Source organism: Dreissena polymorpha, chromosome 12 (genome assembly GCF_020536995.1).
Source record: "Dreissena polymorpha isolate Duluth1 chromosome 12, UMN_Dpol_1.0, whole genome shotgun sequence".
Taxonomy (NCBI): Eukaryota; Metazoa; Mollusca; class Bivalvia; order Myida; family Dreissenidae; genus Dreissena; species Dreissena polymorpha.
Genome location: NC_068366.1, coordinates 46,878,387 through 46,902,182, shown reverse-complemented (window position 1 = coordinate 46,902,182; position 23,796 = coordinate 46,878,387). Strand labels below are relative to the sequence as shown.

The 23,796-nt window shown below is 40.6% G+C and overlaps 1 protein-coding gene across 6 annotated transcripts in view; it reads right to left on the bottom strand.

The window, feature by feature from the left end:
* The window catches only part of LOC127852221 (uncharacterized), a 127,468-nt gene that overhangs the window by 21,204 nt on the left and 82,468 nt on the right, over positions 1-23,796 (bottom strand). For 5 of the 6 annotated variants that reach the window (XR_008036139.1, XR_008036140.1, XR_008036141.1 and 2 more), the window contains 17 exons: positions 23,278-23,412; positions 21,925-22,096; positions 20,845-21,005; positions 19,938-20,054; positions 19,427-19,528; positions 19,034-19,132; positions 18,228-18,408; positions 17,345-17,478; positions 16,750-16,824; positions 15,492-15,701; positions 14,842-14,966; positions 14,145-14,283; positions 11,763-11,948; positions 11,351-11,466; positions 9,797-9,974; positions 8,504-8,749; positions 1,395-1,409 (listed from right to left, as the gene is read on the bottom strand). Coding sequence is in view for 3 of the 6 variants with exons in the window: in XM_052386102.1 (XP_052242062.1) it covers positions 1,395-1,409; positions 8,504-8,749; positions 9,797-9,974; positions 11,351-11,466; positions 11,763-11,948; positions 14,145-14,283; positions 14,842-14,966; positions 15,492-15,701; positions 16,750-16,824; positions 17,345-17,478; positions 18,228-18,408; positions 19,034-19,132; positions 19,427-19,528; positions 19,938-20,054; positions 20,845-21,005; positions 21,925-22,096; positions 23,278-23,412 (2,391 nt within the window). In the remaining 3 variants the exon portion in view is untranslated. The remainder of the gene's footprint in view (positions 1-1,394; positions 1,410-8,503; positions 8,750-9,796; positions 9,975-11,350; positions 11,467-11,762; positions 11,949-14,144; positions 14,284-14,841; positions 14,967-15,491; positions 15,702-16,749; positions 16,825-17,344; positions 17,479-18,227; positions 18,409-19,033; positions 19,133-19,426; positions 19,529-19,937; positions 20,055-20,844; positions 21,006-21,924; positions 22,097-23,277; positions 23,413-23,796) is intronic. The other variant, XM_052386103.1, reaches the window with a different exon arrangement.

Genomic DNA, 23,796 nt, shown 5'->3' with positions numbered 1-23,796 from the left:
TAAATTTATTATATTCTGTCTGATTGAAAAATCCTTTTCTTAACCAATAAAAGGTCACATCACTCTGTTAGTAGGTTAAACATGCATCTAACCTTTACTGTAAGTGTCTATGAAAGAGTTAGAGCACAATTTGTCATGTCAAATCTGGAACTTATTGGCAATTATAAATTATATGCCTTATAGAGACTTAAATATATAAATTTACTAGATAAATTAAAATATCATGTATTTTGAATAATCAACAAGATGTGTTTGTGAAACACAATGCCCCCCTATATGACGTTTGACCTTGTAGGATGACCTTGACCTTGTGAAGGATGACCTTGACCTTTCACCACTCAAAATGTGCAGCTTCATGAGATGCACATCCATGCCAAATATCAAATTGCTATCTTCAATATTGCAAAAGTATTTATAAAATAAGCCATTTGGGCCACATATATTTGACCTCTGACCTTGAAGGATGACCTTGACCTTTCACCACTCAAAATGTGCAGCTCCATGAGATACACATGCATGCCAAATATCAAGTTGCTATCTTCAATATTGCAAAAGTATTCATAAAATGAGCGATTCTGGCCACATATATTTGACCTCTGACCTTGAAGGATGACCTTGACCTTGACCTTTCACCACTCAAAATGTGCAGCTTCATGAGATACACATGCATGCCAAATATGAAGTTGCTATCTTCAATGTAGCAAAAGTTATTGCAAAATGTTAAAGTTGGCGCAAACAGACAGACAGACCAACGGACCAACGGACCAACAGACCAACAGACAGACAGGGCAAAAACAATATGTCCCCCACTACTATAGTGGGGGACATAAAAATAGAATCAGATGACTATATTAACTTCTAAAGTGCTACCACTGGACCATACAGGTTATAGAACTTGACAGCATATGAGACGTGAACTACCACTGGACCATACAGGTTATAGAACTTGACAGCATATGAGACGTGAGCTACCACTGGACCATACAGGTTATAGAACTTGACAGCATATGAGACGTGACTGGACCATACAGGTTATAGAACTTGACAGCATATAAGATGTGAGTAATACATCTCCTTAGTGTCCAGTGTGGAGGAGTGCTGTTACTCAGTTCCTGAATCCTTATAAAGAACATTGGAAATTGGAGTGCAATTACAAAACAACAGATATTTTCTCCAAGGCAAAATAACAAATGCATTTTGCAACACAAAAAATAATCTTTTGTGATGTAGAGAATGACTGTGGTTATAACTATTTCATTGAAGTTTATGTCTCCAAACTGAACAACAAGTAGTGAAATATTGTACCATTGCATAAAATATTTACACACTTATAATAACTGTAATAGTAATTCAAAGTTTCAATCCAAACAGCAAATTAACTCTCCAATAATTACCTTGATGAGTTCAGACTGGTAATAAAAAGAGAAAATAAAATCAATATCTCACTGAGAATGATTATGATAAAGAATTCTACACATTTACTTTTTCCAATTGACAACAGATATGTTGTTGTATTGTACATTTTAAGTAGGGCTGTAACAATACATTTGAATATTCAAATTACCCGAATACGGCTGTGGACAAATCGTATTCGTTATTCGCCACCTCCCGCACCAATATTTGACAAATACGAACAACGTGGTTTCGAGTTTGAAAGTTTAATCACCTCATCTTACGTTACAAATGAAGGTTCATACAATAAACCCATATATTTAAATGTTCTTCTCATTATTCCGGCGTTTTTCATCATGTTTATCCCACTCACTATGTTACACAGTGAGATTATCAAAAAAATGGCGGGCACCGGTTGAAAATTTGAGTTGTGGTCAGTATTTATGGAGTAATGAAAACTATTTCTTGTTCAATACTTTTTCTATTGTCACACTGTTTTTTTTCAATATATCAAATGAGCATATGTCAGATAGGTGACATTGAAATATCATCTACAACACCTATCTGGCATATGCTTAGTAACAAAATGTGAATGGGTACTGCCACTAATGTGTCAACTGTTAACTCTTAATTGTTCTACTCAAGGATTTTATTGGTACTAGTCATTTTTTCAAAACTGTGTTCAAAGTTTAAGAAGTTCTAGTCAGTGTTTTGGGATTTCAAAGTGTTATATTTCATATTTTCAGTATGCAATGATACTCTGTTACTTAATTAATCAAATTGACAAATACTCATAGTTTCATACTATATAATGTCATGTCAAGTTGTCAGTATTACTTTTGTTTATTGAAATTCAAATATTGGTATTCGCCACCCTGTATTCGTGATACGTATCGTATTCATCACCTGAATTTGTTACAGCCCTAATTTTAAGAATAACAAAGGAAAGCAATAATTCTTCACTAAATGGGCCAACATATATTTAATCAGTGTCTTTAGCACAGTCAATAAAAATGCATAAAGAAGCATATCACATTCCTTGTCTGTCTGACTTCACACAAAACAATAATTATAGAGGCAGATTCTCAATAAGTGGTTGTGAGCGAAAAATTTCAATAATACACTTTCAATTCTGATATAATTATGTATTCATCTTTCAAGGGGTGAAAAGCCCATGGCTTGTACGACTTTAGAAAGTTACTTTTTGATTGGGTAAAAAAACAGACATCCTTTCAAAAAGTTATACCCTAGTCATTTGTATTAAAACTAATGTCACTTAATAGGAAAACAATCATGGTCTGCTGTAAACAGTGTAACATAAAAATATATATGAAATATATTCTACACATTCTTATTCTGAAATTAGTTTTTGTCAAACTCCAAACTGCAGCAACATGCTTCTAACCATATCCATTTTGTCCAAGTCTGTAAACAGTGATACGTAAATATTACTGCCTCTTTCCTGTTGGGGTCTACATAAACACATTCATGCACAACAGCTATTTATAAAATGTAGACATCATGTACTTGTTCTTTCCAGGAAAACTGACCTAAGAAAATCTCAGTTAGCAAGCTTTAAGGCTTTAGATGCAATTGAGTTTAAATCAATGAGCCTGGGAAAACAGGGTTTAATGCATGTGCATAAAGTGTGGCCCCCCCCCCCTTGATTAGCCTATGCAGTCAGCACATAAAGTGTGTCCCCCCCTAGATTAGCCTATGCAGTCAGCACATAAAGTGTGTCCCCCCCCCCCCCCTAGATTAGCCTATGCAGTCAGCACATAAAGTGTGCCCCCCCCCTAGATTAGCCTATGCAGTCAGCACATAAAGTGTGTCCCCCCCCTAGATTAGCCTATGCAGTCAGCACATAAAGTGTGTCCCCCTAGATTAGCCTATGCAGTCAGCACATAAAGTATGTCCCCCCCCTAGATTAGCCTATGCAGTCAGCACATAAAGTATGTCCCCCCCCCCCTAGATTAGCCTATGCAGTCAGCACATAAAGTGTGTCCCCCCCCCTAGATTAGCCTATGCAGTCAGCACATAAAGTGTGTCCCCCCCTAGATTAGCCTATGCAGTCAGCACATAAAGTGTGCCCCCCCCCCTAGATTAGCCTATGCAGTCAGCACATAAAGTGTGTCCCCCCCCCTAGATTAGCCTATGCAGTCAGCACATAAAGTGTGCCCCCCCCTAGATTAGCCTATGCAGTCAGCACATTAAGTGTGTCCCCCCCCTAGATTAGCCTATGCAGTCAGCACATAAAGTGTGTCCCCCCCTAGATTAGCCTATGCAGTCAGCACATAAAGTGTGTCCCCCCCTAGATTAGCCTATGCAGTCAGCACATAAAGTGTGTCCCCCCCTAGATTAGCCTATGCAGTCAGCACATAAAGTGTGTCCCCCCCCCTAGATTAGCCTATGCAGTCAGCACATAAAGTGTGTCCCCCCCTAGATTAGCCTATGCAGTCAGCACATAAAGTGTGTCCCCCCCTAGATTAGCCTATGCAGTCAGCACATAAAGTGTGGCCCCCCCTAGATTAGCCTATGCAGTCAGCACATAAAGTGTGTCCCCCCCTAGATTAGCCTATGCAGTCAGCACATAAAGTGTGCCCCCCCCTAGATTAGCCTATGCAGTCAGCACATAAAGTGTGGCCCCCCCCCTAGATTAGCCTATGCAGTCAGCACATAAAGTGTGGCCCCCCCCCTAGATTAGCCTATGCAGTCAGCACATAAAGTGTGCCCCCCCCCCCCCCTAGATTAGCCTATGCAGTCAGCACATAAAGTGTGCCCCCCCCCCTAGATTAGCCTATGCAGTCAGCACATAAAGTGTGTCCCCCCCCCTAGATTAGCCTATGCAATCAGCACATAAAGTGTGTCCCCCCCCCTAGATTAGCCTATGCAGTCAGCACATAGTGTGTCCCCCCCCCCCTAGATTAGCCTATGCAGTCAGCACATAAAGTGTGGCCCCCCCACCCCTAGATTAGCCTATGCAGTCAGCACATAAAGTGTGTCCCCCCTAGATTAGCCTATGCAGTCAGCACATAAAGTGTGTCCCCCCCCCCCTAGATTAGCCTATGCAGTCAGCACATAAAGTGTCCCCCCCCCTAGATTAGCCTATGCAGTCAGCACATAAAGTGTGTCCCCCCCTAGATTAGCCTATGCAGTCAGCACATAAAGTGTGGCCCCCCCCCCCTAGATTAGCCTATGCAGTCAGCACATAAAGTGTGTCCCCCCCCTAGATTAGCCTATGCAGTCAGCACATAGTGTGTCCCCCCCCCTAGATTAGCCTATGCAGTCAGCACATAAAGTGTGTCCCCCCCCCCTAGATTAGCCTATGCAGTCAGCACATAAAGTGTGTCCCCCCCTAGATTAGCCTATGCAGTCAGCACATAAAGTGTGTCCCCCCTAGATTAGCCTATGCAGTCAGCACATAAAGTGTGGCCCCCCACCTAGATTAGCCTATGCAGTCAGCACATAAAGTGTGTCCCCCCCTCCTAGATTAGCCTATGCAGTCAGCACATAAAGTGTGCCCCCCCCCTAGATTAGCCTATGCAGTCAGCACATAAAGTGTGGCCCCCCCCTAGATTAGCCTATGCAGTCAGCACATAAAGTGTGTCCCCCCTAGATTTGCCTATGCAGTCAGCACATAAAGTGTGTTCCCCCCCTAGATTAGCCTATGCAGTCAGCACATAAAGTATGTCCCCCCCCCCCCCCCTAGATTAGCCTATGCAGTCAGCACATAAAGTGTGTCCCCCCCTAGATTAGCCTATGCAGTCAGCACATAAAGTGTGTCCCCCCCTAGATTAGCCTATGCAGTCAGCACATAAAGTGTGGCCCCCCCCTAGATTAGCCTATGCAGTCAGCACATAAAGTGTGTCCCCCCCCTAGATTAGCCTATGCAGTCAGCACATAAAGTGTGTCCCCCCCTAGATTAGCCTATGCAGTCAGCACATAAAGTGTGCCCCCCCCTAGATTAGCCTATGCAGTCAGCACATAAAGTGTGTCCCCCCCCCCCCTAGATTAGCCTATGCAGTCAGCACATAAAGTGTGTCCCCCCCTAGATTAGCCTATGCTGTCAGCACATAAAGTGTGTCCCCCCCCCCTAGATTAGCCTATGCAGTCAGCACATAAAGTGTGCCCCCCCCCTAGATTAGCCTATGCAGTCAGCACATAAAGTGTGTCCCCCCCTAGATTAGCCTATGCAGTCAGCACATAAAGTGTGTCCCCCCCTAGATTAGCCTATGCAGTCAGCACATAAAGTGTGCCCCCCCCCTAGATTAGCCTATGCAGTCAGCACATAAAGTGTGTCCCCCCACCTATATTAGCCTATGCAGTCAGCACATAAAGTGAGTCCCCCCCCCCCTAGATTAGCCTATGCAATCAGCACATAAAGTGTGTCCCCCCCCTAGATTAGCCTATGCAGTCAGCACATAAAGTGTGCCCCCCCCCTAGATTAGCCTATGCAGTCAGCACATAAAGTGTGCCCCCCCCCTAGATTAGCCTATGCAATCAGCACATAAAGTGTGTCCCCCCCTAGATTAGCCTATGCAGTCAGCACATAAAGTGTGTCCCCCCCTAGATTAGCCTATGCAGTCAGCACATAAAGTGTGCCCCCCCTAGATTAGCCTATGCAGTCAGCACATAAAGTGTGTCCCCCCATAGATTAGCCTATGCAGTCAGCACATAAAGTGTGTCCCCCCCCTAGATTAGCCTATGCAGTCAGCACATAAAGTGTGCCCCCCCTAGATTAGCCTATGCAGTCAGCACATAAAGTGTGCCCCCCCCTAGATTAGCCTATGCAGTCAGCACATAAAGTGTGCCCCCCCCCCTAGATTAGCCTATGCAGTCAGCACATAAAGTGTGTCCCCCCCTAGATTAGCCTATGCAGTCAGCACATAAAGTGTGGCCCCCCCCTAGATTAGCCTATGCAGTCAGCACATAAAGTGTGTCCCCCCCTAGATTAGCCTATGCAGTCAGCACATAAAGTGTGCCCCCCCTAGATTAGCCTATGCAGTCAGCACATAAAGTGTGTCCCCCCCCTAGATTAGCCTATGCAGTCAGCACATAAAGTGTGTCCCCCCCTAGATTAGCCTATGCAGTCAGCACATAAAGTGTGTCCCCCCCCCTAGATTAGCCTATGCAGTCAGCACATAAAGTGTGTCCCCCCTAGATTTGCCTATGCAGTCAGCACATAAAGTGTGTCCCCCCCTAGATTAGCCTATGCAGTCAGCACATAAAGTGTGGCCCCCCACCTAGATTAGCCTATGCAGTCAGCACATAAAGTGTGTCCCCCCCCTAGATTAGCCTATGCAGTCAGCACATAAAGTGTGTCCCCCCCTAGATTAGCCTATGCAGTCAGCACATAAAGTGTGTCCCCCCCTAGATTAGCCTATGCAGTCAGCACATAAAGTGTGGCCCCCCCCCTAGATTAGCCTATGCAGTCAGCACATAAAGTGTGTCCCCCCTAGATTAGCCTATGCAGTCAGCACATAAAGTGTGTCCCCCCCTAGATTAGCCTATGCAGTCAGCACATAAAGTGTGTCCCCCCCTAGATTAGCCTATGCAGTCAGCACATAAAGTGTGTCCCCACCTAGATTAGCCTATGCAATCAGCACATAAAGTGAGTCCCCCCCTAGATTAGCCTATGCAGTCAGCACATAAAGTGTCCCCCCCTAGATTAGCCTATGCAGTCAGCACATAAAGTGTCCCCCCCCCCCTAGATTAGCCTATGCAGTCAGCACATAAAGTGTGCCCCCCCCTAGATTAGCCTATGCAGTCAGCACATAAAGTGTGGCCCCCCACCTAGATTAGCCTATGCAGTCAGCACATAAAGTGTGTCCCCCCCTAGATTAGCCTATGCAGTCAGCACATAAAGTGAGTCCCCCCCTAGATTAGCCTATGCAGTCAGCACATAAAGTGTGGCCCCCCCCCCCCTAGATTAGCCTATGCAGTCAGCACATAAAGTTTCCCCCACCTAGATTAGCCTATGCAGTCAGCACATAAAGTGTGCCCCCCCCCCTAGATTAGCCTATGCAGTCAGCACATAAAGTGTGGCCCCCCACCTAGATTAGCCTATGCAGTCAGCACATAAAGTGTGTCCCCCCCTAGATTAGCCTATGCAGTCAGCACATAAAGTGAGTCCCCCCCTAGATTAGCCTATGCAGTCAGCACATAAAGTGTGGCCCCCCCCCCTAGATTAGCCTATGCAGTCAGCACATAAAGTGTGCCCCCCCCCTAGATTAGCCTATGCAGTCAGCACATAAAGTGTCCCCCCCTAGATTAGCCTATGCAGTCAGCACATAAAGTGTCCCCCCCTAGATTAGCCTATGCAGTCAGCACATAAAGTGTCCCCCCCCTAGATTAGCCTATGCAGTCAGCACATAAAGTGTGCCCCCCCCCTAGATTAGCCTATGCAGTCAGCACATAAAGTGTGTCCCCCCAAAAGATTAGTCTATGCAGTCAGCACATAAAGTGTGTCCCCCCCTAGATTAGCCTATGCAGTCAGCACATAAAGTGTGTCCCCCCCCCTAGATTAGCCTATGCAGTCAGCACATAAAGTGTGTCCCCCCCCTAGATTAGCCTATGCAGTCAGCACATAAAGTGTGTCCCCCCATAGATTAGCCTATGCAGTCAGCACATAAAGTGTGTCCCCCCCTAGATTAGCCTATGCAGTCAGCACATAAAGTGTGTCCCCCCCCCCTAGATTAGCCTATGCAGTCAGCACATAAAGTGTGCCCCCCCCCCCCCCCCCTAGATTAGCCTATGCAGTCAGCACATAAAGTGTGTCCCCCCCTAGATTAGCCTATGCAGTCAGCACATAAAGTGTGTCCCCCCCTAGATTAGCCTATGCAGTCAGCACATAAAGTGTGGCCCCCCCCCCTAGATTAGCCTATGCAGTCAGCACAGGGTAATCAGGAATGACACTTTTCAAGTAGACTTGAATTTTGATTAGAGGAAACTTCCCATTAAAACAATTTGTTTCCATAAAAGCCTTAAGTGTCGTCCCTGGTTAGCCTGTGCAGACTGCAAAGGCTTATCTCAGACAACACTTTACGCATATGAATTAGGCCCATTTTCCCAGGGCGAGGCCCAAATAGGTTTAACCCCCACTAGTATGTACCTCTTTCCTGTTGGGGTCCACATCGTCGATGGGGTTGATCATCTCATCCTTGTAGTCATTCTTGGGGGCTTCAATATCCTCCTCCTCTGACGAGTCATCGCTTGTCTTTGACGTCACTCCATTGGGAATGTGACCCAAAGAAGAGTCTGTGGAATATTCCTCCTTAGGAGAGGTAATTTCAAGCTTCACTGTAGTTGCTTCCCTTGCCTGCTCTTCCAGAACTCTTCGGTACTCGTGTGGGAACACCTGCATTCAAGGAACAGGTCTCAATATGGTCTGCATAATACATTTTTACATGCAAACAATAAACATCAAACAGAAATGAAGTAATTATGAAAAATATCTGCACAAAGATATTTTTTTAAAGCTTACATAAGATTTTATACCTCTATTTCTTCAAATTACATGCTAATAGCTATTAAATGCAGATTTGAACAGGAAAGATTGTAAAATCAAACTAAGAGTTATATGGACCACGACAACACTAGTTCATCTTGATTGAATGTGATAATTACATCCAATGAGACATTGTCAAAGAAGAAATATATATATCCTCAATTGCCATCTGCAATAACATGTAGCAACTTTAATGGTGGCAAATTGCTGCCTGATGCACATTTTAACCAAGTTTGTAGAGAAACACCAGTACAATTTTATAACATACGAAATTAGTGAATATGATCAAAATGATCATACAAACTTGAACCTGGAATGCAGACTGACAAAACGAACGGACGGGGCGGTACTGGACAGACTAAATGCCCCAATGCCTTTGAGTCTGGTTGTCATTCTCACCTTAACAAAGTGTGCCCTCTCTGTGGCCCAGTTGTCCAGTATGTTCTGTGTGAGACTGGAGCCTGTCTTCTCCACAAACTCACCTTGACAAAGTGTGACCTCTCTGTGACCCAGTTGTCCAGTATGTTCTGTCTGAGACTGGAGTCTGTCTTCTCCACAAACTCACCTTGACAAAGAGTGCCCTCTCTGTGACCCAGTTGTCCAGTATGTTCTGTGTGAGACTGGAGCCTGTCTTCTCCACAAACTCACCTTGACAAAGTGTGCCCTCTCTGTGGCCCAGTTGTCCAGTATGTTCTGTGTGAGACTGGAGCCTGTCTTCTCAACAAACTCACCTTGACAAAGTGTGACCTCTCTGTGGCCCAGTTGTCCAGTATGTTCTGTGTGAGACTGGAGCCTGTCTTCTCTACAAACTCACCTTGACAAAGTGTGACCTCTATGTGGCCCAGTTGTCCAGTATGTTCTGTGTGAGACTGGAGCCTGTCTTCTCAACAAACTCACCTTGACAAAGTGTGCCCTCTCTGTGACCCAGTTGTCCAGTATGTTCTGTGTGAGACTGGAGCCAGTCTTCTCAACAAACTCAGCCAGCAGACCCTGCACAAACTGTAAATCCTCTGGAAGATCAAGTTGCTCCAAGGCCACCGACTCCTGGTTGCACTTCGCATCAAAATCAGCCCATCTGAAATGAATATAAGGACCCGCTCAAATTTAATACAGGAAGCTATATGAATCTTGTTACTTATGTTTCATACCCTACTAATGAATGGACATGGAAGTCTCCAACATAGAGTAAAATACATTGACATTTTTGTTACCTACATAATTCTTAAACATTGTTCTCTTCAATCTCATAACAAATAATTAATCTCCTACATTTCACTTTTAAAAATAATAGTATATTATGTACCTTATAAAAAAAAATCAATACAAAATTTAAACAAAAAACAATACTATGATGAGATGCCAATAATCTGGTGCAGTATACTTCCCATGTCTATGTTCATCCAGTGCCAGGTACTTACTTGTAGACATAGGCAATTCCATCTAAAAATATGTACTTACTTGTTGTATACATAGGCTATTCAACCGGACAATAGGTACTTACTTACTGTATTCATAGGCTATTCCATTGGACAACAGCTACTAACTTGTTGTTTACATAGGCTTTTCCACCAGGAAGTAGGTACTAACTTGTTGTAGACTTAGGCTACTCCACCAGACATAAGGTACCTACTTGTTGTAGACATAAGCTATTCCACCGGACAGTAGGTACTTACTTGATGTATAAAAAGCTATTCCACCGGACAAAGGTACTTACTTGTTGCATACATGGCTATTCCACTGGACAATAGGTACTTACTTGTTGTATACATAGGCTATTCCATCAGGCAATAGGTACTTACTTGTTGTATACATAGTCAATTGCACTGGACAATAGGTACTTACTTGTTGTATACATAGGCTATTGCACTGGACAATATGTACTTACTTGTTGTATACATAGGCTATTCCATCTGACAATAGGTACTTACTTGCTGTATACATAGGCTATTCCACTGGACAATAGGTACTTACTTGTTTAAGAAATAGGCTATAACACCGGACAATAGGTGCTAATTTGTTGTAGACATAGGCTATTCCACCGGACAATATGTAGTTACTTGTTATATACAATAACATAAGCCATTCCAACAGACATAAGTTACTTCCTTGTTGTAGACAAAGGCTATTCCTCCATACAATAGGTACTTACTTGTTTCAGACAAAGGCTATTCCACCAGACATTAGGTACATACTTGTTGTAAACATTGGTTATTCCACAAGTTAATAGGTACTTACTTGTTGTACACATAGGCTATTTAAGTGAACCATAGGTACTTACTTCCTGTATTCATATGCTAAACTACCGGACATAAGATACTTATTTGTTGCATACATAGGCTATTTGCACCAGACCTTACGTACTTACTTGTAATAAACTTAGGCTATTCCACCCGACATTAAGTACATTTGTACTTGCTTGTTGTAGACATAGGCTATTCCACTGGTACTTACTTGTTGTAGACATAGGCTATTCCACCCGACATGCCTGCAGCGAAGTTCCTTCCAGTCTTGCCAAGGACCACAACTTTGCCTCCTGTCATGTACTCGCAGCCATGATCACCACAGCCCTAGGCATGCACAACAAACCAGCATTTGACAATGCATTTTATAATATGCTCTTCAGTGCAATATAGAGTTTATTGTTGCAAGCAAATTTTATTTGTGTGAAAAATATCAGATTTTGATTGAAAATATAAGTAACATTGAACAAAAAAATCATCAATACATTCATCTAGCAGTGTCAGTTATTTTTCCTGACAATAAAAATGCTTGTAGAACATTTACAAAGATTGTTTATTTACTAAACTAAAGCATACATTAGCCTAACAGATTGCAGGTTGAAAATACAAGCTAGGGTAGTCACCTCACAGATTGCAGTGACGCCAGAGTTTCTCACACAGAACCTTTCCGCAGCCTGTCCCCTGAAGAAAGCCCTGCCGGCAGTGGCCCCATACAGGACCACATTACCCACAATAATGTTGTCCTCAGACAGAAACTCTGCAGGCATGTCCTTGGGTGGGAAGATCACGATCTCTCCCCCAGACAGGGACTGGAAGACAGAAGCAATGGATCAGTTGGATAAGGACATAGAAGGGATTGCAGGCTAAGAAGCAAGATGACAAATTGTCTCTATATCCGCTGTTGAATACCATACTTCACACAAACTTATAGTCTGTTTTTGTTTTTTCCACAAACCCAAGTCATCAGTTGTCTAAAGTGTACACACATGAAAGAAAGTCATACATATAAAATTGCGTTAAATTAATGCAGTAAAACACTGCTAATAAGGCCACTCAATGGACTTCATTAAAGTGGTATTTAAAGCATGATTGTGTTTGCATCAAGATTTGGCAGTCTACCATCCAGATATATGTCAGGCTCCAGGGACAGCCAACCATCCAGGTATATGTCAGACTCCAGGGACAGTCAACCATCCAGGTTTATGTCAGGCTCCAGGGACAGTCAACCATCCAGGTATATGTCAGGCTCCAGGGACAGTCAACCATCCAGGTATATGTCAGGCTCCAGGAGGTTTGGCAGTCAACTATCCAGGTATATGTCAGACTCCAGGAGGTTTGGCAGTCAACCATCCAGGTATATGTCAGGCTCCAGTAGGTTTGGCAGTCAACCATCCAGGTATATGTCAGGATCCAGGAGGTTTGGCAGTCAACCATCCAGGTATATGTCAGGCTCCAGGAGGTTTGGCAGTCAACCATCCAGGTATATGTCAGGCTCCAGGAGGTTTGGCAGTCAACCATCCAGGTATATGTCAGGATCCAGGAGGTTTGGCAGTCAACCATCCAGGTATATGTCAGGCTCCAGGTGGTTTGGCAGTCAACCATCCAGGTATATGTCAGGCTCCAGGAGGTTTGGCAGTCAGCCATCCATGTATATGTCAGGCTCCAGGAGGTTTGGCAGTCAACCATCCAGGTATATGTCAGGCTCCAGGAGGTTTGGCAGTCAACCATCCAGGTATATGTCAGGCTCCAGGAGGTTTGGCAGTCAACCATCCAGGTATATATCAGGCTCCAGGAGGTTTTGCAGTCAACTATCCAGGTATATGTCAGGCTCCAGGAGGTTTGGCAGTCAACCATCCAGGTATATGTCAGGCTCCAGGGACTTTTAAATGCAGGCATAAAACTGTGCCTGAGTTTTCAAATATAACCTTATGAGCTTGTTACAGCTGTGAAGCAATAAAAAACGAAATCAATTAATTTAAATATTGAACCAATAGCCCAATGGTCCTTCCTGTTATGCCCTTACAAAACCTTCATTGTCAATGTTTAAGAAAACGAAAGATTAAAAATAAGTATATCATTTATGGTTTTCATTTTGTAATAAAAATATAATAATACTATTACAATAATAATAAAATTATTAATATAATAAGTTTTACTTTTATTATAATTAAAAATAAATATAATAATCAAATCAGGCATTTAATGAACTTTGATAAATTTCACTTGAAATTTAAATTAACACTTTTCCCCAGCCTGTCTAAAAGTGTCAATTAATACAAATGAAAGATATCTAGCATACAAACATGTACTACATGTAATCCCTTATCAAAACAAGAGATGTGTTTGTCAGAAACACAATGTCCCCTATGCGCCACTTTTTTCTTCTTTTTTTTGACCTTTGACCTTGAAGGATGACCTTGACCTTTCACCACTCAAAACGTGCAGCTCTATGAGATACACATGCATGCCAAATCTCAAGTTGCTATGTTCAATATTCCAAAAGTTATTGCAAAACTTTACTGTAAGGTTTAAGTTTTGGGACAGAATGACAGACAGACAGACAGGCCCAAAACAATATAACCCCTCTTCTTCGAAGAAGGGGGCATAAAAATCTTTATGAATTTTAACCAGTTTTGTTTATACTGCAAAGAAGTTTGCTATCTCATAATTGACTGTTGTATGATGTTAATTGATGCTGCCTTGGAGAGCCTGTTGGATTGTTATGGTCACTAGAAGCGTACAAATAATGTGTGGGTCTGAAACAGCTGGGTAGATATATGATTAGAGTATGCAATCATATTAAGTGTTTGTAAAATTGAGGAGGTCTTAAGCAACATTTTGGTATGTGTGAATATATTTTATCACAGGCTGTACTTTGCCAAAACTTTACCTTTGAACTGAAATTATGACTAAGGGGCACAGGTTTGCATAGCAATAAGAAACACACTTTGGTCCATCTGTCAATACATGTACTCCCTGACCCCTTCATAACCATGGCAACATACCTTGCCTACATAGTCATTAGCATCTCCCTCCAGTGTCACATGTATACCCCTGGCTAGGAAGGCACAGAAGCTCTGACCTCCTGACCCCTTCATGTTGATCACAATGCTTTTTTCTGGCAGTCCTGTCTCAATGGTCTTCCTGCAAGGATAGCCACAAGGGTTAACAAGCTTTTCACAGACTTTGGGATCACAATGAACACAATTAAAGATAAAAAATGTTGCAAGGAAAGTTTGGTGAAGATTGGGGAAAAAGTGTTGTGCACAAAGAGCAGAAACTGTTTAAGGCTAATTGTTTACATATCTACTGCCATAACTCTGTAACTCCTAAATAAATATTAGGATTCATCAAATGTTGCTAAGATATAAGCCTTGTGCTAGGAAAACTGCAGTTGGCACAGACTAAACAGGGAAACACTGTCTGCTTTTATGGAATATGTCATTAAAAGAAAGTCTCTTCTAATAAAAAATCCACTTCAGGCGAAAAGTGTCGCCTCTGATAAGCACGTGCAAACTGCACAGGCTAATCTTGGATGACACTATACTCAAATGCATCTAGCCCGGGCCAGAATAAGGCTCATATCGTAAGCTGAACTTTCATATCAAGCATGGTGAAGATTGCATGGAAATTGGGGACATAAAATATCTCTGTCAATGTATTACTATGTAAGAAGTACCATCCAAGTGATAAAGTACTTACAGTGATACGAGGTTGCTAAGGGTGGCTCCGAAGGTGCGGTCCTCATTGGTGATGGACATGTTGATGACTACCTGCTTCTGTTTGCCCTCTATCACGGGTAGAGCCTGCTCTATCACCCTGTAGTCCTACAGGCAACATAGACGCACATGAATATAGTAACATTTAAAATGCCAATGTTAAATTTGTATTGTCAAAATTACATCAGTGGGGATCAAATTACCTTTTTATTGACGCTTTTTTTGTTAAATACAACCTGAGAATATTGTTTGTTGTTACAGCTGAAATTTACAAAATATATTTTGATTAGCTGTTGTTTAACTGCAAATAAAAATGATTTTGTGTTTTGATACATAGTAATGATGCCCTTTTGGTTTAATATCCATGATTCACACACACAAAAATTTGTTTATTGACTTTAAGGAGAGATAATGTCCGTCAATATCATAATAATATGATCTGACAGATGCTTTTCTTTTTCAATTGATGACTATATTTTCCTGTGTTGAGCTAACTTCATCTATAAACTGATCACTAACTGTCCTGTTAGAATACCAGTTTACAATGGCTTGATTTATGATAATCCAATAGTAATGTACTGTTTTTGTCTTAACAAGAAATCAATCAAATGTGTAGTTCACTAGACCACTCACAATCTTCTTCTCTAGCTGGAAGTCTTGCGCCACAGAACCTCCCACAATGTTGGTGTTGGGGCGCATGTCCAGTGCGCTCTTTAATATGGCTGAGAAGTCCAGCAGTTTGGCCTTAGGGTTGTTAGGGGCGGGACTAAACTTGAGCCGGTCTGTTCGCCCAATCAGATCTTGGAATTTTCTAATGCCCATCTTTGCCATAAGGTCTCTTGCCTTAAAAAGAAATAACTTAGGTTAAATTGTCTTCAACTAAAAAATGTACAAGTATGATTTATTTTAATTTGCTATAATGGATTACAAATTTAAATGTACATGTACTTATGTGAAATCATTTTATTTTGTCAACATTAAATTACTTGAGGTTTGTAAAATGAGCCATATTTGATGGATCTTAAAAGTCGTGGTTTTTCATTCTTAAATATATAAATATTTATGCGCTTTAGTTAATTATACCTAACCATGAGCACAGTCATTTCAACATAAACAAGAACATCTCATTTACCTGGAATGAAGATATCTTATGATGTCAATATAATTTTAACCTTATCTCCAATGGCTGGATCAACAACGAAGTTTCACACCTTATGTTTCACATCACAAATATAAGACTAAGAACATAAAACATTCAATGATGATTTGAATTCAAGGTAGAGCAGACCCACACAAAAACATGGAAATAAGTATTGGATGAATTATATACGTTCTCAATGTATAAATTGCCTCAGGTCATTTGCAATTTAAGCTCATATTAATAAAAACTATCAATGCAAAGTTGCAAAGTAACAACACATCAAGGAATAACATAGCAAATGTCAGTTCTGTTTCTAAGAAATGTAGAGTGCTTTACATCTTCAGCAATCATGAATAATTCAAGTGTTTATTTCTTCAGCAATTTAAAAAAAGTAGAATTATTTACCCCTTTAGCAATCATGAAGAAATAGAGTGATATACCCCTTCAGCAATATTTACCCCTTCAGCAATGAAGAACAAATACAGTAATTTACCCCTTCAGCAATGAAGAACAAATAAACAAGCATGGTGATTAATCACTTTCGCAATCATTAAGAGAGAAAGTGATTTATCCCTTCAGCCATTATATAAAAAATAGAGTGATTTACCCCTTCAGCCATTATGTCAAAAATAGAGTGATTGACCCCTTCAGCAATAATGAAGAAATATATTAATTACTCCTTCAGCAATCATCATAAAAAAAATGTGATTTACCTCTTCAGCAATCATCATCAACAAAAATGTGATTTACCTCTTCAGCAATCATAAACAAGTAGTTGATAACATGCTCTGGCTTGCCTGCAAACTTGGCCCTCAATACTGGGTCCTGAAAACATACACACTAGCATGGGTAGGATTCTCATGAACAACAACTTTACCTCCTTTTCTTAACCCATTTATGCCTTGCGTCTAGAAAAAAGGCCTTTGCAAACAGCGTAGACCCAGATGAGACGCCGCATGATGCGGCATCTCATCAGGGTCTGCGCTGTTTGCTTAAAGGAATTTCTGTAAGAAATATTCTAAATATAGAAATAAATATACTAGACATCCCTTAGTTTGGAAATAAATTGATCCAATTTAGAAGGATGGGAGAGTCCACTAGGCATAAATGGGTTAAACATCACACACAATCCTCTCTACATCCTCAACATTTGGAAGAGGTGTTAAATGTTGGGGTGAAAGGAAAGTTAAAATAAAGATGGAACACTCACATTTAAAGATATAAATACTGGTACTTAATTTTGATCTAAATAAAACTCAGCTCATAAAAAGGTGCACTTTTTTTCATTTGCGCCACAAATGATTTTAGCTCTAAGTGCCATGTGATAAACACAGCGGCTGTGTACCTGTGTTGCTATGCCGACAGGGCAGGTGTTGAGGTGACACTTTCTCATCATCGTGCAGCCCAGTGCTATGAGCGGTGCAGTGCTGAACCCAAACTCATCAGCGCCAAGCATGGCAGCAATCACCACATCACGACCTACAATGGACATTTATTGTAAATTTTAAAAAAATCAAAATTTAATAAGAAAATGTTAGAAACTCACTCCACTGCTTTTGTAATATACATCAAAAACTGACTGAACATTATTTTGCTTGGATAGTCTGATTTTGATTTTCAGTCAATGAAATTCCTTTGGGTAATAACCTAAAAGGGACCATCAACCGCGATTGTCGAAAAAAGAAAAGTTCTAAAATACCGTATTTTTTTTACAATTATTAGTTTATATTGATTAAAATATCACGACTGGTATATTACATATTAACTAGTATTTTAGAACTTTTCTTTTTTTGTGGTTGACATTATTTCAGTTTTGATTGGACTATCTGCAATTGCTACCGAGTTATATGTAAACTTAAACTAAAAAAAAGTAAGTAAGAAAAGGTGCTAATTTTTACAAAACTCCTTTTTACACAGCTGCATTGCTAGTACCTAAGGGGACTTAATTCTGAGTCAAGAAAGGGCTCTGATAAAGGTCTTGGTATGTGACTGCACAAAATGACCCTGAACACATAAACATGTACATTTCAAATTAAATAACTTCACATTAGATAAAGAAAAATAGAGTTGTTGCATTTCAAAGTACAAAAGGGCCATAACTCTGTACACAAACTTTTACCAAAGTAAAACACGACTTTGAAGACGGTACTGTACTATGCTCAAAAGTCAGACTCATAACTATACTGTTTATGTGTTCAACAGAGTGTCCTTCTATTTTTTGCCCCTACCTGTCCTGATCTGTCCGTCTGCCTGCAGAACAACTCTGGAGCGCAGGTTGTTGAGTGTGAGCACCTGGTGGGTCTCCGAGATGCCCAGTTCCCAGGGCAACCCTGCACTCTTGATGCCCGTCCAGCTACTTGCCCCAGTACCACCATCGTGGCCAGATATCGTAATGTGTTCCGCCTTACCCTACAATGACACTGCATGGTAAGAGGCTACATATTACAATGAGTCCAGATATTTTCCAGACATTGTAATGTGCCCAGCCTTACTCTGCAATAACAATTCGTGCTTAGAGGCTACATCCCACTATTGTGGCAAAAATCCCAATGTGCTAAGACTTAATGCCATGATACTGCATGGTTAGAGGAAACATACCAACAAAGAGGCCAGATATCACGTTGTGCTACATCTCACCCTACAATGACACTGCATTATTTGAGGCTACAAACAATGTGTGTAGCCAGATATCACTATGTGCTAGGCCTTGCAATGACACAAAATGGTTAGAGGCTACATACCACCATCGTGACCACCTATCAGATCTTTCTCACCCTTACCCTTCAATAACGCTGCATGGTTAGAGGATACATACCACCATTGTCGTAAAAATCAACACTTCTTGATAAACTCACCAAGAAATGTGACATTTTTAGTCCAGAATCAGTTGTATACGAAATATCATCCATGAACAGGAAATGAATAGGGTTGTAAGTTTAAACATGGTCTATGTTTCAAATAAATCTAAATAATAGTTAAAACCTTGATTCAGTACAAGCTTCAAATGCTGTTCACCAAGCAATCCAAAACTGACCTTTGCAACCCCGGAAGCGATGACTCCGACTCCAACCTCTGACACAAGCTTCACACTGATACGTGCCTTCGGGTTGGAACTCTTCAGGTCATAGATCAACTACAATGAAATTATTGGGACTAATAAGATCACGGTTTGTAGACATTCTATCCATGAGAATTGAAATGCATTAATGAATGGAACATGTGACAAGTCTCTATGACCATAAAGTTATTAGTGAATGTATATTATGTTTTAAACATTAGTGCATGATGTCAAATGTTAATAGATCAGTTCTACACATTTTCATTCAGAACAAGAAATTACATCAACAGCACTTATATAAAAAAAAATATCAATGTGTAAAGATAGTCTTCAACAGCTGAAAAAGTAAGTACATAAGACTGGCCTCACCTCTGCCAGGTCTTCAATAGAGTAGATGTCGTGGTGGGGCGGGGGACTGATTAGACCCACCCCGGGGACTGAGTGACGGGTCTTTGCTATGTCCTTAGACACCTGAAACAGCACCATTAAACAATATAGCATCACACCTAAAAAACACCTGCTAGATGAATAAAATCAAAATAAAACTTTGTAAGTACATTGTTAAAATATCATTAACTATGCTTGTACTTATTGTTGGGACAGACGCACCCACATACACAAGACTATCATCGTGGCAGCAAACATGATAATATATATGGAAATCAATACAATCAGAACATTGAAAAACAAAGATGATATCAGAGGTTGGTATGGAAAATTAGAAGCTTCCCAAAATGTCAGTCATTATGTTATTATATTGTTATCAATTTAATATAAAAGAACTATACATCAACGAAGTATTTTGGGCATACAGGTCCCACAACTGCGAAAATGCACATATCTTAACTCGAGATACAGTTTAGATGTTAAAGCCCCATACCTTGTGACCTGGTAGTTCCCCGCCCTCCCCTGGCTTGGCTCCCTGCGCCATCTTGATCTGGAGCTCGTCAGCATGACTCACGTAGGAGCTGGTCACACCAAACCTGCCGGACGCCACCTGATGGGGAAATCCATGACAGGAAGAAGGAGTCAAGAATGGCTTCATCTTAGAATTTACCAGTATTCATTTATAGACTTCATTACAGCGGACAAGAACCTCATCAATTAGCTAGCCTCTTACAGCATGAACCTTGCCAATAAAACTGTTAAACTGACAAAAATAGAAATGAAGTGATAGGTACACTTTATACAAATTCTAGGGAGTTATGAATGGCTTGTTTGACCATATTCAAATTGGATAAATATTATTAGCTTAAAACTCCCATACAAATCCCATTAATTAGCTTAATGCATATCAGCCTAATTATTGGACTATAGACAGTCCTATAAGACCTCTACCTACAGCCTTAAGTCATCTTGCTGTCATCCTAAGAACATTATAATATGTGTCTTGTTCTGAGAAAACTGGGCATAATGCATGTGCGTAAAGTGTCATCCCAGATTAGCCTGTGCAGTCCCCACAGGATAATCAGGGATGACACTTTCCCCTTTTATGGTATTTTTAGTTTCAAAGAAGTCACTCCTTACCGAAAATCATGTTTAAGTGGAAAGTGTCGTCCCTGATTAGCCTGTGCGGACTGCACAGGCTAATCTGGGACGACACTTTACGAACATGCATTATGCCCAGTTTTCTCAGAACGCGGCTCATATTATACAATAGTTTTTATAAATAATATCACTTTTCTGAATTAATGCATCCATACTCAAAACCAACAAATACCAAACACCAGTACTGAAATATAGATAACTATGAACAGACCAGTTTGTGAGTGGTATCCTAGTTTTACCTGCTTAATCTTGGACTTCTTGTTGAACTGTGGGTCCTCATTGAGGTAGCGGTCAGGGTTCTCTCCCCCTTCTCCAGTGTTGGACTTGGCCCCGATACGGTTCATCGCTATAGCCAGGGTGGTGTGAGCCTCAATAGAGATGCTGCCAAAACTCATCGCTCCTGTAAACAAGACCTCCATGTTATCAATACTCACAGCAAATCATGCAATGACTAACCATCATTATTTCTATACATTTTGACAAATTTATTTGGGTAAAGCCTTTTTATAAACAAGAGGGTCATGACGACCCTGAAGCGCTCATAAATGTCATTTTTAAGTGTTTTTTCTAAGATTTGACCAGGCGACCTAGCTTTAGAACTCATGTGACACAGATTCTAACTAGACCTTTAAAGTGTTAAAATATACATTCCTTTCAAATTTCAATTAAGATTAAGTCATAAATGTGGCTTCTAGAGTGCTAGAGTGGTAAAAAGGTTTTTCTAAGGTTTTACCGTGACCAAGTTTTTGGATGCATGTGACCCAGATTTAAACTTAAATATTGTAGACCAAGTTTTATCATTAATGAACGAATACTGTGGCCTCTAGACAGATAAAGCTGAAAATTGACAAGGCACAACATACACCAGAAGACGCCGCACATAGGATAGCACAAAAGCTTACCTTCATGCATTGGTGAGCTTAAATGACAGCAATACATGTGTCATACTTCATGAACCAATTCTTCCTTGAATGATATATTGTAAATGTGGCACACAGGTAACAAGGTTACAATAATCTCTCTGACTTTGCTTTGATTTTTTTCAATCATAAATATGTATTTTTTTTTTTCTTAGATGAATTGGGCACAAAGCTGACTAGGATTATCAGGGTAACAATTTGCATAAGACATGTCTTCCATTTTGTTCAATATTCTGAATGCCTCATTGGTTATCCTCAGCTAGATGATGCCCACAACTGATCCCCTACATCCTGTACCTGTACAGAACCTCTTCACAATGATGCCCATGCCTGATCCCCTACTACCTGTACAGAACCTCTTAACAATGATGCCCACAACTAATCCCCTACATCCTGTACCTGTACAGAACCTCTTCACAATGCCTGCTGCCTCCTCCACCTCTGACAGGTCCAAGGTGGTCTCAGAAAACTTGAAGTCAAGCTGTCCCCTCAGTGTGCAGGCACGAGCAGATTCTAGCGATGTCTCAGCAAACCTTGCATATGCATCCTTGCTGTTATTCATTGCTGCTTCCTGCACATAATTGTGTGTGTGATGAACATTAATTACTTGATTCATATGGCATAATCAAATTCTTGTGTATAAAATAACACCAAATGGGATATAAATAGTGAAAGTACTTTATGAAACAATTTTTTAGTCTAAATATTATTTTTGAATCAGCTGACACATTGTAGAACAAATAATCTGACTGAGGTTAAAAAAGATTGGAAAAAAACCACTTCAAGTGTTTAAATGGTTTTTAAAATTTAACCTGGCGACATAATTTTCAGCTCACATATCTCTGTTTTAAACTCAGTTGAAATTGCATTGGCACATATGTGCTAACCAAGTTTCAGAAGAATTGGGCACTTAATTTTGCAAATACAGTGTTAACAAAGTTTCACTGAAGCCTAAACAAGAAAACTGCACCGCAACCTGGGGTTCATTTTTTGGGAACGAATGTTCTGACCAAGTTTCATGAAGATTGGACATAAAATGCAACTTCTAGCGCGTAAACAAGCTTACAGTATAGCTATATAAAGAAAATGTCCCCTGGAGGCCATTTTTTTTAGGAACCACAACCATTTTTACACTTTGCCGTGCTATCATTAGAACATGTTCTGGCCAAGGTCCATTTAGATTGGACTAACAATTTAATTTTTTGATTGTTATCAAGGCCATAGCCATATCCGGAAATTTGCCCCGCAACCAGTCTGCCATGTTTTTCAACCAACCGAAAGCATTTTTAAACTCAGCGAAGAATTCATTACATTAAAAAGGCCATTAGAGCGTTAACAAGGTGAAACTAAGCTGAGATATTGTATGAACAAATGTTCTGACCAAGTTTCATGAAGATTGGACTAAAAATGTCCATTATTGAGTGATAACAATATTTTTCTTAAATTTGACATAGTGACCTATTTTTTTACCTTATGTGACACAGTTTCCAACTCGTCCAAGACATCATTAGGACAAATGTTCTGACTAAGTTTCTTGAGGATCGGACAATAAATTTGGCCTGTAAAGTGTTTATATAGTAAATGTTGACGATATAGGACGGACAACGAACGTCAGACAAAAGGCAATCAAGTATTTTCAAGGGCAAAGAAAATACCTCACAATGAAAAAAATTATCACACTTACTGGCAATAATAATGCCAAGGCCAAAGGAAATATATATTGTCTGTGGACCAACTGTACCCTTGTCCTACCTGTAGGTTAGCCACAGAGAGGGGGTCGTTCATGTGTTTCTCTCCCCCGTCCCTCCAGTGCAGGTTGCCCGGGTTCATGACAATCTTGCTGTCACATTCGATCTCTGCATACGCCAGCCAGTGTCGCTGCAGGCTCTGCAAAACACAGAAGACTTTTACAATATTGGAAAAACTAAACACTTTAACAACAGGAAGTTTGCAATTACATGTAGTAGGAAGACAAACTCTTTAATGTGATACTTGGAACTGAGCATTCTTAAAATGTGCACACTGAAGTTTAAACCAGCAGTTTGCAAAAAACTGAAAGAACGTGAAGATGATACACTTTTATTAGATCTATGGGTTATTCTTAAAGCCACACACTTTGCCTCTGATCTTGAAATGAAATACATGTTAATCAATACATATAGATGCAATTTGAAATTGTGCAAAATTGTCATTAAATCTATAGCCTAGTTAGCAAGTAATTTATTATTTTTCAAACGGTACCCCTTTTAAAACCCAAAGTAGGATTTCTAT